Raw genomic sequence first — 15,888 nt, 5'->3', positions numbered from 1 at the left:
GAATAGATCTGGGTAGTCAACTTGGGTAGAATATATTGAAAAACCACTGATTGCAGAAAGCTCCCGTGGTTTGGTTTGTTTGGCATGTTGAAAACCAAGCATTGAGGAATTAACTGAGTCCTTCCTTCAGACGTTGAAGTGAAACAAGACTGCATAAAAATGCCTTCAAAGCCAAGGTCTCTGCTAAAGTAGTAACAAGAGAATTCCTGTGACCTGCCTTGAGTGAATAGTGGCCACCACGCATATGAAAGGTGTGAAAAAGCAGCAGAACTCAAGATGTGGATCCAAATCCCTACCTGTACCCCAAGAACTGTAGGGAACAAGCAATTAGATACTGAAAGCACCAGCAGAGTGGAATGCAGAAGGTACCCATAGCTCACGGGATAAAGTGGCTGCTTAGTGTATCCCACCTCTCACCCAAAGGGCAGCTTTATTCTAAAATCCACAGTTCTGTCAAGCAGTTTCATAAATAATTACTATTTATTTAATTTTTTGCGGTACGCGGGCCTCACTGTTGTGGCCTCTCCCGTTGCGGAGCACAGGCTCCGGACGCGCAGGCTCAGCGGCCATGGCTCACGGCCCTAGCCGCTCCGCGGCGTGTGGGATCTTCCCGGACCCGGGCACGAACCCGTGTCCCCTGCATCGGCAGGCGGACTCTCAACCACTGTGCCACCAGGGAAGCCCAATAATTATTTTAAATATGAGCTTCTGGTACAGTTTCTTGAATTGAGTATCATATTGAATGCTTCCTTTGCTTATTTGTTGCTTTTATAGTTTTATAGGTACCGTTTGGGAAGAGTTCTGTTACATTTCTAGGTATACATACATGTGTAATACATTTAGGTGGATTTACAAGTGTAACGATGGTAGTTTATATTTGCTGAGTGTTTGAAGAAGTGGCATAGATCAGCTTTGGGAGTCTCAGTGATATGTGACACGTGTCTCATGTGAGCTATCTGTACAGGTAAATTACTAGAGGGTAGTTTTCTTCACATTGCTATATTATTTGGAAGAACAATAAACCATTATTTTAAGAGTTTATTTCATTATACTTTTCCCTTCAGTTTTCTCACAGATGTTATCTTTAGATTATATTAGTCCTTATCTTGTATTTAATCAGTATTTCATTTTGTTAACCTAGGTGAAATGCCTCAGCTCGTCAGAGGAATGAAACTGTTAAACCAAGCTGATCCCTGTGTCCAGATTTTAATTCAGGAAACGGGAGAGCACGTTTTAGTCACAGCAGGGGAAGTTCACCTTCAGCGATGCCTGGATGACTTAAAAGAAAGGTTAGGTGATAACAGAGATGAAGAAATGATAGCCCCAAAATCGGTGGGATGCTTTAGCGTTTCCTAAACCCATTGAACTTACACTGTGGTTTGTCTTTGGAGAAAAATTAAGTGCCCTCAACTTAAACAGGAACTGTTATTGTGTTACTGGATCATAGATTTAATTTTTAATAACTGACAAATAGTATTCACTGCTATACTTGCATGATTTTGCATTTTTAGTTTGAGTCATAAAATATTTTCATATATATGTATTTTACTTTAAGCATATACACACACAGCATATCAGGGCAACAAAACAAAATCGTATTTTGTAAACATAGGCTGTAATTAGGATAGACTTCCTTTCCTTATTGATGTGGTCTCTACAGTGTAAACCTTCGGTAAATCTTTATATTTCTCTATCATGGTGATACATAAGTGTCATAAAATAGGCATCCCAAATAACTTTTTGTAAATTATGTTTTTCCTCTTTATTCCAAAGGTAATATATGTTTATTGTAGCAATTAGGGAAATACAGAAGAATAAAAAGAATCATTCAGTTACCATGCGGAGATAACTATGACCATAACATTTGGGTCCATAAATCCCTAGTCTGTTCTATGTGTATTCAAATACCTACAGATATCTATACACAGCTCTGATTATTTGGTTAAGATAAACTTCTGGAAGTATAATTGCTGATTCAAAAGGTGGCATATTACATTGCTGGCATATTTTTTAGGCTTATGATCCATATTATCCTTAAGAAAGGCTGTTCCAGTTTACACTGAAACTAGCAAGGTGTATTTGAAAGTGTCTCTTTTCCCACACTTTTGCCAGCCCTGTATATCATAATTTTTAAAAATTTCACCAACCTGGAAGACGAATAAAAGGTGTTCATTGTTAATATACACTTTCTGTGCTTAGTAATGATACTGAAACTTTTTTTTTTAATGAATTAATTTATTTTTGGCTGCGTTGGGTCTTTGTTGCCACGCGCAGGCTTTCTCTAGTTGCAGCGAGCAGGGGCTACTCTTCGTTGTGGTGCACAGGCTTCTCATTGCGGTGGCTTCTCTTCTTGTGGAGCACGGGCTCTAGGTGCATGGGCTTCAGTAGTTGCGGCACGCAGGCTCATTAGTTGTGGCTCACGGGCTCTAGAGCACAGGCTCAGTAGTTGTGGCGCACGGGCTTAGTTGCTCCGCGGCATGTGGGATCTTCCCGGACCAGGGCTCACACCCGTGTCCCCTGCATTGGCAGGCGGATTCTTAACCACTGCGCCACCAGGGAAGTCCCTGAAACATTTTTTTTTTTTTAACATCTTTATTGGGGTATAATTGCTTTACAATGGTGTGTTAGTTTCTGCTTTATAACAAAGTGAATCAGTTATACATATACATATGTTCCCATATCTCTACCCTCTTGCGTCTCCCTCCCTCCCACCCTCCCTATCCCACCCCTCCAGGCTGTCACAAAGCACCGAGCCAATATCCCTGTGCCATGCGGCTGCTTCCAACTAGCTATCTACCTTACTACGTTTGTTAGTGTGTATATGTCCATGACTCTCTCTCGCCCTGTCACAGCTCACCCTTCCCCCTCCCCATAACCTCAAGTCCGTTCTCTAGGAGGTCTGCGTCTTTATTCCTGCCTTACCCCTAGGTTCTTCATGACATTTTTTTTCTTAAATTCCATATATATGTGTTAGCATACGGTATTTGTCTTTTTCTTTCTGACTTATTTCACTCTGTATGACAGACTCTAGGTCTATCCACCTCATTACAAATAGCTCAATTCCTGAAACATTTTTTAATATGTTTATTGGCCATTTGTTTTTCTTTGATGAATCACCCTGTAATGGCCTTCCTTCCTTTTATTTTTCAATTTTCTGGGACTTTAATAACCATAATAATAATTATAGCTAAAATAATAATTATAAATAATCAACATGATTACATACTAAATACTACATGTTAGTCACTGTGTTGAACTCTGTGTGTCTCATTTAATCCTTAAAACAACCTAGTAAAATTGGTGGTGGTGGTAGTAGTAATAATTGTTGTTGTAGTACAGTACTACTTTACTACTACTACTACTAATACAGTAGAATAAGAAGAGCTGCTCCTGCAGCACCATCCATTTGGGTTTCTTTAAATGTTTTTATAGCCATAATTAGTACAAAATTGGAAGGTAGGTTTTTCCATCTCTTTCCTGTTGTCACCATTTTCTTAGAATTTCTGAAGGTATAATTATAATGTTGATTAGAGAATAATCCTAATTGGATAAATCGTAAGGCATAATGTATTTTAAAATAGGAACTTAATTCTCAGAGGGTTTTTTTCTTAACAGTATTGAAATGTTATTTATATTTTGGAGTTTTTGAACTAACTTATTTTCTCTCTTTTCACACTCTTTGCTACCAAATTAAAATCCAATGTTAAATAACCTTACGTTTCTCAGGCCATTAACTCCTCTTTAAAAATAGTGCTTTATGGTACTTAGAATTATATTTCAAGTAAAATTCTCCCTTTAAATCTAAAACTGATTTTAATTGAATTACTTATTTGTGGTTGAAATTTTTTAAAGTGACAGCATCAAATGGTGGCAAAGATGTAGAGCAAAGATGTAGGAATTTACCTACACAGCTAGTGGGAGCGTGAGTTGGTACAGCTACTTTGGAATGTAGTTTGGGTATCATCTACTAAGGTAGGAGATAGTTATTTCCTACGGCTTGGCAAATCTATTCCCATTTCTATTCTATATATACTTAACACAAAGCTGGACAAATGTGCATCAATAATATTCATAGCAACAAAAATTTTAATAGCCCAAAACTGGAAAAAACTCAAAATAAAATGCATAAACAAATAAATTACGGTAAATCCATACCATGGAATTTTATAGAATAATCTCAGTGAACAAGCTAACTACGCAAACATGGATGAATTTCACAACATAATATTGAGCAAAAGAAGACAACTGAAGAAAAAAATGTTTGATTCGATTCATATAAAGTCCAAAAAGCAGGCCAAACTGAACTATATACAGTATGGGGGTTTTATGTTTAGGTGTTAAAAAAGATAATTTAAGGGCTTCCCTGGTGGCGCAGTGGTTGAGAGTCCGCCTGCCGATGCAGGGGACACGGGTTCGTGCCCCGGTCCGGGAAGATCTCACATTCCGCGGAGCGGCTAGGGCCGTGAGCCATGGCCGCTGAGCCTGCGCGTCCAGAGCCTGTGCTCCGCAACGGGAGAGGCCACAACAGTGAGAGGCCCACGTACCGCAATAATAATAATAATAATAATAATTTAAAATGGATTACAGTGAAAATCAAGATAGCGGTTACCTTCATGGGGTTGGGAGAATGCATAAGGGGGCCTTCTGAGGGCTAGGAATGTTCTGTTTCTTAACTTGAGTAGTGGTTTATTTACATGGTGTTCATGTTGTGAAAGTCATAGATCCAGTAGAGTTTTGTTTTGTGTACTGTTCTATATGACTGGTAAATTTTACAATTATATATTAGAATAAGAACATATATATAATGCTAGAGGGTTTTTTAACCTCTCATAGGACAGAGCCTATGCCTTCTAATATATAAGCTTTTTTGACTTTGATACACATGTGCAGGAATGCGTTATGTACATGCGTGGGAGACAAGGAGGCTCCTGTGATCTCTAGGCCAGAGAAACTGTCAGAGCTCTTATCCTACACCTCTCAAGGTAGTCATGATCAGATGTGGCAGGAAGCCACAGGAAATTGCTGATGTAGTCGGAGTCTACTGCACTTCTTTTGAAGTAATCACAGGCTCTGCACTGCCAGGATTTAAAGAAACTCTAGCCCTGAGGCACTTTGTAGGTGTGACAGGCAAATGCACACCTCCCCTTCCATGGTGTGGAATGATTTTAATTAATCTTGTAAGTGAGGACTATGGAGAATTCTTGGGAACCTTAGAAACTGGAAGGACTAATATGACTTAGTAGCCCTTTTGACCTTATGGTATGAGGAAAATAGGACAGTGTCATAGTACTCAACTCTCATAGTTTCAAAGCTGTGCAGTTGGTTTTCTTGAATGTTCTAAGTATGTTGAACATATTTTCTCTAAATAAAGGTAACTAAAAAAATATTTTCCTGTTTCTAAGATTTCTAAGTGCTTTTCTTTTTTAAAAACCAGGAGTGGGTATTAAATTTTATTGAATGCCAATTTAGCATTTTTAAAGATGGTTACCTAGATTACTTTATTAGACACTTTTAATGTGATATTTTAACAGATGTCCTAATACAAATCAAGTTTTAGAACCTACAGTAAAAACTACTTAGTGTTGTAGTGAATTATTCCTTTAATATGCTGTTTAATTGGATTTTTCATTATAGTATAATGGCTAAGAGCATGGATTCTGAGGTCAGACCTCGATTTGAAACCCAGCTTACTAGCTCTGTGACTTTGGAGAAGTTATTTGATCTTTCTTATTTGATTTTCTCCTCTACAAAATGAGGATAATAATATACCTACTAAAGAAATAACACATGTAAACCACTTAACACAGTGCCTCATACATAATAAGTGATTAGTAAAAATAAAACACACACATATATATCCATTTTTGTCATTGTCATTTTATCTTAGATTTTATATCTCAATTCTTGGGTAAGATTGAGCTACAGTTTTGTGTATGTCTGCTGTCTTTTTCAGGTGCAAGTATCAGAGTAATTTTAAATGAATACAGTGTCAGGTAGACATCCATCTTGTGTATTCTGCAACAATGTATATAGCATTGGAATAAACTAATCCTTGAAAGTAAACCAACTCACTGGCAAAACCAAAACCTTTCTTGGAAGTGACTTTTATTTTTAGAAAATTTTAATTTTCTTCCATACATTATGATCTATTCAGGTTCTGTATTCTAAAATCAGTTTTGGTAACATATTTTTAGAAAACCATCCATTCATTGAGTTTTCAATTTTATCACAAAGTATGAAATCAGATAAACCAAATTCCTGCCCTAAACGCACAAAATATAGAAAGCAAAAACAAATCTAGAATCAAAAGTAAGCATTTCAAAACCTTTTACTTTTAGTATTTAATTTCCTTATTCAATAACATTCCCCAGGGAAAAAGTATTGTTCCAAGATCCAAAAATTTCTTATATATGTGTACATACACACGCATTTATGTATGTGTACATACATATATATATGTACATTTATACATATGTCTATCCACCTTGCCAATAGTAGACCAGACCAAACCTTTAGTGTTTCCTGGGAATGAGGTAAACAGAAAATAAGAGAAAAAGAAAGATTGCGTGGTTTCATTGTCATCAGAATCAGACCATGTCAGTTTCCAGAATCTGCCCTCTGTGAATTTGTAACTCATCTGCAAGAAAGTGCAGCATGAAACTAAGCTTGACACATTGTGAGAAAGGGTGCTTTCTGAACTTGGTGGCAGACTGAGGTTCAAGACCTATGAGGTTCATGACCTATGCGGTCTAGTAGAGTAGCCACTGACCACATACGGCTATTTTAAATTAAATTAAGATTAAATAAGATTAAAAATTCAGTCCCTCAGTCACATTAGCCACATTTCAAATGTTCAGTAGCTACATGTGGCTATTTAAATGTAATTAAAATTAAATGGAGGCTTCCCTGGTGGCACAGTGGTTGAGAGTCTGCCTGCCGATGCAGGGGACATGGGTTCGTGCCCCGGTCCGGGAGGATCCCACATGCCGCAGAGCGACTGGGCCCGTGGGCCATGGCCGCTGAGCCTGCACGTCCGGAGCCTGTGCTCCGCAACGGGAGAGGCCGCAGCAGTGAGAGGCCCACGTACCGCAAAAAAAAAAAAAAAAAATTAAATGAAATTAAAACTTTGTTTCCCCAGTTGTACTTTTGGAGAGTGCTACTCTAGACAAACTCCTAGGTCTTGCCACCCTCACCATGAACCTCATCAAAGCCAAATCCACTGTCAGGATTTGACTGGATATCCTGAAGTTCTGTGATTTTTTTTTTTTTATCTCTTTAGAGTTATAATCATTGAGCTTTTCTTCTCCAGATTCTTAAAGTGGCAGATAATATTTTAAAGAATTCATGTAAAACCTTATTAAAACATTTATTCTCCACTCAAAACATTCTTTTTAAAAAATATTTTAATGCCTATTTTATTTTATTTTATTATTTTTTTTTACATCTTTATTGGAGTATAATTGCTTTACAATGGTGTGTTAGTTTCTGCTTTATAACAAAGTGAATCAGTTATACATATGTTCCCATATCTCCTCCCTCTTGCGTCTCCCTCCCTCCCACCCTCCCTATCCCACCCCTCTAGGTGGTCACAAAGCACTGAGTTGATCTCCCTGTGCTATGCGGCTGCTTCCCACTAGGTATCTATTTTACGTTTGGTAGTGTATATATGTCCATGCCACTCTCTCACTTTGTCACAGCTTACCCTTCCCCCTCCCCATATCCTCAAGTCCGTTCTCTAGTAGGTCTGTGTCTTTATTCCTGTCTTACCCCTAGGTTCTTCATGACATTATTTTTTTTCTTAGATTCCATATATATGTGTTAGCATACGGTATTTGTCTTTTTCTTTCTGACTTACTGCACTCTGCATGACAGACTCTAGGTCCATCCACCTCACTACAAATAACTCACTTTTGTTTCTTTTTATGGCTGAGTAATAGTCCATTGTAAAACATTCTTATCTAAGTACATGGTTTATTTATTTTGAGAATGAACAAAGCAGTGAGATTCTAGTATATGCAAAGAACTCCCTGAAGGTCTGTTCCCATTAGAGGTGGTCTTTTGAATCTGAAATGAAAGTGGTTTTTGAATTCTGATATAATGTAAATTACCAGTATTTCCTAGTAAAGTAATTTTTATATTTCTATGTTTTTGCAGAATATTCATTATGTAACATTTCTACATGGACGTTTTGATGCCATTTTGATTATAACCTTGTGTTATTTCTCTTGACTCTGTAGGTTTGCAAAGATTCAAATCAGTGTGTCTGAACCCATTATTCCATTCAGAGAAACAATCACAAAACCCCCCACAGTTGACATGGTCAATGAAGAAATAGGCAAACAACAAAAAGTTGCAGTCATACACCAAACAAAAGAAGATCAAAACAGAATCCCTGAAGGAATCCAAGTGTACTCTGGTGGGCTAATCACCATGACAACCCCCAATAAACTTGCCACACTCAGTGTTCGAGCCATGCCCCTTCCAGAAGAAGTCACTCAGATTCTGGAAGAAAATAGTGATGTGATTCGTTCTATGGAGCAGTTGATATCCTCTTTGAATGAGGGTAAAAACACTCAGATGATTCACCAGAAGACCCAAGAGAAAATTTGGGAATTCAAAGGAAAACTAGAGCAGCATCTAACAGGGAGAAAATGGAGGAACACTGTTGACCAAATCTGGTCGTTTGGCCCAAGAAAATGTGGGCCCAACATATTAGTAAATAAAAGTAAAGATTTTCAGAATTCAGTATGGACAGGCCCAGATGGCAAAGCATCAAAAGAAGCCAGTAGATACCGAGATTTGGGCAATAGCATCGTGAGTGGCTTCCAGCTAGCAACCCTCTCTGGCCCCATGTGTGAGGAGCCTCTCATGGGTGTCTGTTTTGTTCTGGAAGAATGGGACCTAAGTAAATTTGAAGACCAAACAACAAGTGATAAGCAGAATCAAGAACAAAGTGATCTGGTAAAAGAGGGACAGGGGGAAGGTGAAACCTGTTCTGGTAGAGATGAACACCAAGACCTACAAGGTGGCTGCTCCGAGCCCTCTGAGAAGAGGGCTTCCCAGAAAGGAGAGTCTTCACTCACCGACTGCTATGGACCCTTCTCAGGACAGCTCATTGCCACCATGAAGGAAGCCTGTCGCTATGCACTGCAAGTGAAACCTCAGCGTCTGATGGCAGCAATGTACACGTGTGACATCATGGCCACCAGTGATGTTCTCGGTAAGGCAAGAAAGGTAAAGACTGAGAAATACCATGAATAACAGTGGAAGTCTCTCAGATCAGAAAGCTTAAACTCATTTAATATTTTTTTTTGCAGAAGCTACATTATCATATGATTTTCAGGAACTAAGATCTTAGAAAGTCAGAGGCCTTAAATATTAAAATCTTGGGGGCAAGGGAGCGGAAGTTTTGCCAACTTAGGATATTTTGTTTTGCAAAAATAGAAAGACTTTTCTGCAACAGAAGGTCTGGTAAATGAGGTTTAAACTTCTCATATATTTTACCATCCAAACCCGTGCAGTAGTTTTTCACAAGGGAGTAATCATATCAGTCTGGGTAACCAAAGTTGTGATAACGATCAGAGAATAAGGTGACATTCTCGTACTCCTAACACAAAGGGCTTCTGTGAATTCTGGGTGTCTTCTGAAGAAGAAAATTATTTGGGACTTTATCCACTGCTAACTATTATCTCAGATCCTACTGCTGATTTTTCTCTCTTTGGAAGAAGAACCTTTAAGATCTCAGGAGACATTGAACCCTGGCACTTGGTAGCTGTTTTGACTTTTGACAGATTGTACTTCAGTGAGACTTATTTTCTTCACCTCTGAAAAAGAAGGTAATAATTCATTGGAGGTTGTGAAGAGTAGCATGAGAACACAAATATGGGACCTGGAACCATGCCTGGCCACACGGTAGTTCTCTTTACCCTCTTGAGATTGTGGAACTGCTTCAGCGGTGAGGAGGTCATAGAAGGGGGAATTGAGCACTGGATGAGCGAGTGGACCAAATTGTTGTGTTTTCTCGAGCTCTGAGGTCCTTTGAGTCAGTATGTGGTTCCTTTACATTCTTTTTGGTAAAGTTCTTTTGCCAATTAATTCCTAAAAGCATAAATCTAAATTGTTGGGGGTTTTCTTCCCCAAAAAGAAATTGAGGCTTGCATCACAGTAAGGTTCCTGTGAGAGGAATGGAGCACCCATAGCAGCATTTCAGAAACAGTTGAGTTAAACACAGGTACATAGGTTTGGTTATTCTGAGCCGGCTTAAAGCTAGTACGTGCTGTGAGTCAGATCTGCAGATACGGCCTGGAATATGCAGTGTTTCTCAACCTTACCTGAATACAGCATCCTATTAACATCTCACGGAATCCATAGCTTAGTTCGAGGAACACCGATCTAGACCATTCCCAGGTGTTCTTCACATTTCCATTGAGAACCTTCTTAATTTAAGAAGGCAGAGGTAGAATTAGAATCAAGCAGTCTTAATTCCTTCAAAAAAAGACCTCAGAGGTCTTCTCCAGTCTCTCCTACGCTGACAGATGCTTATACCACCTCTGTTTGAATACTTCTGTTGATGGGCAGCTCACAGCCAGTTCCGGGATTAAACTGTCTTTCTCATATTGAGCAAAAAAGTCTTGTCTCCTGCTAGTTTCTCACCATTCATACCACCATTCGTCCCTCTTACATGCAGTAGCACTTCATATATTTGAGGGGAGCATTCGTTTTCTAGCTTTATATGTAGGGGAAAACTCTCCACATCCTTCAGCTGGTTTTCAGGATATGATTTTTTTTAATCCTTCAATTGTTCCAGTTGCTGTCCTTTAGATATACTTCCTTCGGTCAGCCTCCCTCTTAAATAAAGCAGCCATAAACAGCACCCCAGATACCATCTCACCCGTACAGACACAGACACACTGCTACCTCCCACATGCGGTACAGCATTCTTCTTTTAATGCAGTTCAGCAGTTCCATCTTGTCATTCACTTGTGAGAAGTCAGGATCAACCTCATTTTTTTTTTTAAATAAGTTTGTCTTTCTATTTTGTTCCCCCAAAAGCTGGATTTAAATCTTAGTGACTGAAATTATGTAGAACTCCTATATTTACATATGAGTAAACTGGGTCTATACAATTAATTTCTTCCCTTAGGTTTTTGTGTGTGTGTGTGTGTGTGTGTGTGTGTGTGTGTAAAATACATAATAAACATTACAACAATAGTGAAGGAAGTTTTGGGTTTTTTAATGCCAAGAAAAAGAAGTCTCAACACCATAATTTTTTTTTTTTTTTTTTTTTTTTTTTTGGCTGCGTTGGGTCTTCGTTGCTGTGCACGGGCTTTCTCTAGTTGCTGTGAGCAGGGGCTACTCTTCATTGCCGTGTGCCGGCTTCTCATTGCGGTTGTGGGGCACAGGCTCTAGGCACGTGGGCTTCAGTAGTTGTGGCACGTGGGCTCAGTAGTTGTGGCACATGGGCTTATTTAGTTGCTCCGTGGCATGTGGGATCTTCCTGGACCAGGGCTCAAACCCGTGTCCCCTGCATTGGCAGGCGGATTCTTAACCGCTGCACCACCAGGGAAGTCCCTCAACACCATAATCTTCACACATTGATTCATTTTTTAATTTTTTTCATGTGTCCTTTTCTTGTCCGGTGAGACGTGAAACTCAATAAGTAGTGAATTGAATGTTGTGATGAAGTTGAGGTCCTTTGTATATATAGCATTCCCCTGATTATCAACTTACCAACCATCTTATAAGAAGAAATAAGCTTAGGTTGATAGGATTTTGTGTTAGAAAGTCCGTGTCATCTCCAAAGGTTTACCTCATGCTTCTATAAATATATACAAATCTTTATAATGTTTTCTTAAAATTCTGTAGGAAATTAGTATATGGCTTTCTAGTCTGTAGTTTATGGAAACCAGTGTTTTTATCCTTAAAAAAGTTCATTTATCATTTGCCTTTTACCTGTAGTTTGGCAGCTACCCTGCTATCCACAAGTTCTCAAAAGGGCAAATTTCTCTAGGGCCATGAGATAGAATTCTGGTCTTGGAGACTTGAACTCGTTTAAGAAGGCCAGTTACTTGCTTATCAACTGCTCGGCTATCTTGAACTTCAGTATTCTTCTATCATGTTTGTTCTACTTGCTGTAGTTTCTTCCTCATTCTCCTTACTGAAGAGAATGGAGGTAACGTAGGTGTTGAGAACCAACCCTGGCCTTCTTGCTGTCCTGTATTAATGTTACACTGGCCTCTCCAAGTTGTAGCTGTGACCCTTTTTGTTGTCTTTAACTCTGTTACTTGGTAGGCTCGCCTTACTCTAGTTTTCAACATCCAGGACATACTATGATCCTCCCTTAGTTGTTTGCTATCTTCTTCTTCTTCTGTCTACTGTGCCTGTCCTCTTAAAAATAGGAGTCAGAAGGCACAACAGAGTGCCTTCCATGACCCAACAGATTTATTTTGGAGCTATTTATTTTAGGTGGGGAGGATCTCTCCTCCTTTTTTCTCATTGGGATCATTCATGATTGATATTTTCAGACTCTTGTTACTCCCCAAAGGAATTTTATCTTAGGGTTTGTTATCCTAAAGCCTGTTCGGTTTTTTGTTTTTCTTTTCCTTTATGTGTTTGAAATGAGCTTTCCCAAAGTCTAGGGTCCATGTAGATCTATCTGTGCCTGTCTTTCCCTCCCTTATTCCCAGCATAATAGGAACACATATTTCCTCCCCAAATGGCCATCTCTCCTTACATAATCCATTTGGAGCGGCATTTGTCCTTTCTGAGAAGACAGCTTTTCAGCACAACACATGAAGCTAGGTTCAGCTGTTGGCATTTCTTGGAAATTCCCAGCAGACTGTTGAGTCACCTTTGTTGAGTCAGTCCTCTGTGTCCATTTTTCCATCTGTGTTAGGAAGTCACCACTAGGACCAGACCCTGCGTGTGACCAGGCAGTCCCCTGAATATCACTTGCCATCCAGCACTTTGATCTTCATCCTGGTACTTTGCAGCTGGCCAGCTGAGTCAGTTCTGGAACTTTCTAGGAATAGACGCTTATCTTAGCCTTCAGGGTTATATGCCCTCTTCTCCCTTAGGAGCAGAATATGTCTTTGCCTTGCCTTATCCAGGTACAAATCTCAACCTTGTATATGTGGATTGGTTAGCACACGTGACCCTTGAACAACATGGGGCTTAGGGGTGCTGACTGACCACACAGTTGAAAATCTGTATATTACTTTACAGTTGGCCCTCCCTATACGTGGCTTCACATCGGTAGGTTCAGCTGCGAATTTTGTAGTACTATAGTATGTACTTAGAAAAATCCACTTATAAGTGGACCTACACCCTCCCAACACAGACCTGTGTTGTTCAAGGGTCCACTGTACACAGTCTGTACCAGTGTCGCTGGTCAGCCTTCTTAATAATTTCTCAGAGATCAACTGGCTACCACACCCACTGCCTTCCTTACAAAGAAGCTGTGTTTAGATTTGATCTGGAATTTTTTTTATTCCTGAATTGGTTTGAGGCCTTCTTGCTTAGACTAGAGAATCTCCTCCTAAGCCTGTTTTCTCTTGTTTTGAGAGATTCTTTGGTAATGATGACCAGTTTTTAGTATCCAAGGTCTATCAGGATACTCAGCTCTTCACTTGTGTTTTCCTTTTTCTTTCTAAATCACCACCTTCACCTGGAAAAAGAAATGAGGAGACCTCTATGTTCCTGAGGCTTTTTGCTTCCTCCCTGGATATTCAGAGATCTTCCAGGAATACTTCAGACTGCTGCTGGTTCCTTTAATTCTCCAAGAATTGGCACCAGACAAATAAAAGGACAAGTCAGGTCTTTTTTATTTAGTAAGATGAGTTAGTCTCTTTTTAAAACTCTTTTCTACACAGATTTTTAAAATAAGGAATCCTTTTATAAATGTATAGAATTGCTTATGGTCAAAATGGGAAATTTTGCAGAAAAAATAATCATCTTAAAATTGTTTTGTCTGGGGAAATAATCCCAAGAAAATGACCTCCTTTACTTGTAAAACCTGCTTTCCTAACTGTGGTTTTATTATCATTTTTTACCCATGAAAACTGCCTTTTATGAGCTTGAACGGACATAAGAATTGGTTTGTGTTTTTAATTGATCATCATGTGACTAGTAAATTGTCTCTTTTCATATTTCTTCTAACCTGTTAACGTCTTTCATTCTTGCTCTCCATTGTTTTTACCTTTGGCAATAACTTCACATATAAAATATAACTTTTTCTGTTACTGTTAGCTTTACTCACATCTACAGTTATTATAGTGCTTCTATTTTATTTGTAGGGATAAATGCTTATATTGTTAAAACATATGTGTTTTAATGTATCAGAAACATTCTTAGTAAGTATTACTGTCTACTTTTAAAAACCTATTCTTATTTCATACTTGGAGTTCTTTTTTATATTTCACCAGCATTTCATTAATTCAACAAAAATTTATTGAGCTATATATGCCAGCACTATGTTAAGCATGGTTCCTGCTTTGAGAAATAAGTTAAGGTGACAAAGCTTAAGTATGTAAAACAATTAGTAAAATACAATTGAATTTAGTGAATAAATATGGGTTTTTAGTGAAATTTTATGAGAAATTTGGATCAGCAAAATTCAAAACAGGGTAAATCTTTTGAAAGTGACTGTACTTTGAAATGGGCTTTGATGATGGATGGAATGATTTTGAGTTCATCAACTAGGTATTAAATTGGCTTTCTTTGTACCACAGCACTGAAGACCTCTGTTGAACTTAAAGTAAACTCCTTTCCAGTTGGTTTTATAGACACTGCTGTGCAGCATTACCTTTCTAATCCTGGACACTGGTTGGTTGAACCCAACAGTAAAACCTTGCATTTACCCATACTGTGTCTTATTAAATTTGGGTCCTTACCTAGTTATCCTGATTCTGTCAAAGAATTTATTACCTTTGCCAGCTTCATGTCAACTTTGGATTTGATCACCATGCCTTCTGAATTTTTAAGTGGCTGATTATCATAGTAAGGACACAGAGCTGTGAACAGAGCACTGACAGTTCACTAAGGACATCCTTCCAGGGTGGGAGTGACTTGTTAACATCCATTTCTATCTAATAGCAACCAGCCCACGTTCCCTGTTACGTCCACAGCACACTTTATCTCATATTTGGTTGAAGACCACCTGCATCCTGTCAACCACATTTGCTTGATTTAGCAGTCTGGTGGTTCTGTGACAAAAGGAAAAGAGGTTTGTGTGACCTAGTTTATAAGAATAAGAAATGCCCACCGATTTCTTTGTGTGTGTGTGTTTTTAATTGAAGTTATACTGCAAGTGTTACCAACAGTAACAGAAACCACAAGATGAAAGAAAAATCTTCCACCTTGGAAGTCAGCCTATCATTTTTCATTTTCTTTTACCATCTTTGTCCATAATAGTACATTTTGCATAGCTGTTACGCATTATGGTAGAGGCGGTTTGATGTTTTGCTTTTTACATTTATTATCTGTTTTATAAACACACTTCCATTTGGCTACTTAGTATTCATAATTTTCATTTTAACCTCTGCATAATATCCTATCAATTTGATGTGCTGTAATTTACTTCCCATCATCCCCAAATTGGAAATTCACATTGTTTCCTGTTTGTTTATTATTAGAGAAAACATTGCTGTGGACAGCTGCTTCCTTTCCTAAATTCTGAAAAAAAAATAACATACCTTTAATTGCCAAACTTTCAGCTCTAAAGATGGTGGAATCTGCAGACCAATCTTAACTGCCTATTATGGAAGAAGAAAATATGTATATAAGAATCTGTAATGCCACAAAAGAACAGATTAGGTTCAGTAACGCCCAAATGGTGAAGAGATTATTTCGATCTTGGGATCTCACAGAACACTTTGTGGAACGAGTTGT

General features: G+C 38.5%; 1 protein-coding gene across 3 annotated transcripts in view; it reads left to right on the top strand.

Annotated features, from left to right (window-relative positions):
- The window catches only part of EFL1 (elongation factor like GTPase 1), a 137,718-nt gene that overhangs the window by 101,419 nt on the left and 20,411 nt on the right, over positions 1-15,888 (top strand). For 2 of the 3 annotated variants that reach the window (XM_060157417.1, XM_060157408.1), the window contains 2 exons: positions 1,142-1,289; positions 8,238-9,220. In XM_060157417.1, the coding sequence (XP_060013400.1) occupies positions 1,142-1,289; positions 8,238-9,220 (1,131 nt within the window). Of the gene's footprint in view, positions 1-1,141; positions 1,290-8,237; positions 9,235-15,888 lie in introns of all 3 variants that reach the window. The other variant, XR_009542073.1, reaches the window with a different exon arrangement.

The sequence above is a fragment of the Lagenorhynchus albirostris genome, chromosome 1, assembly GCF_949774975.1.
Source record: "Lagenorhynchus albirostris chromosome 1, mLagAlb1.1, whole genome shotgun sequence".
Taxonomy (NCBI): domain Eukaryota; kingdom Metazoa; phylum Chordata; class Mammalia; order Artiodactyla; family Delphinidae; genus Lagenorhynchus; species Lagenorhynchus albirostris.
The sequence above is the reverse complement of the archived record's forward strand: the minus strand, read 5'-3'. Positions and strand labels throughout refer to the sequence as shown.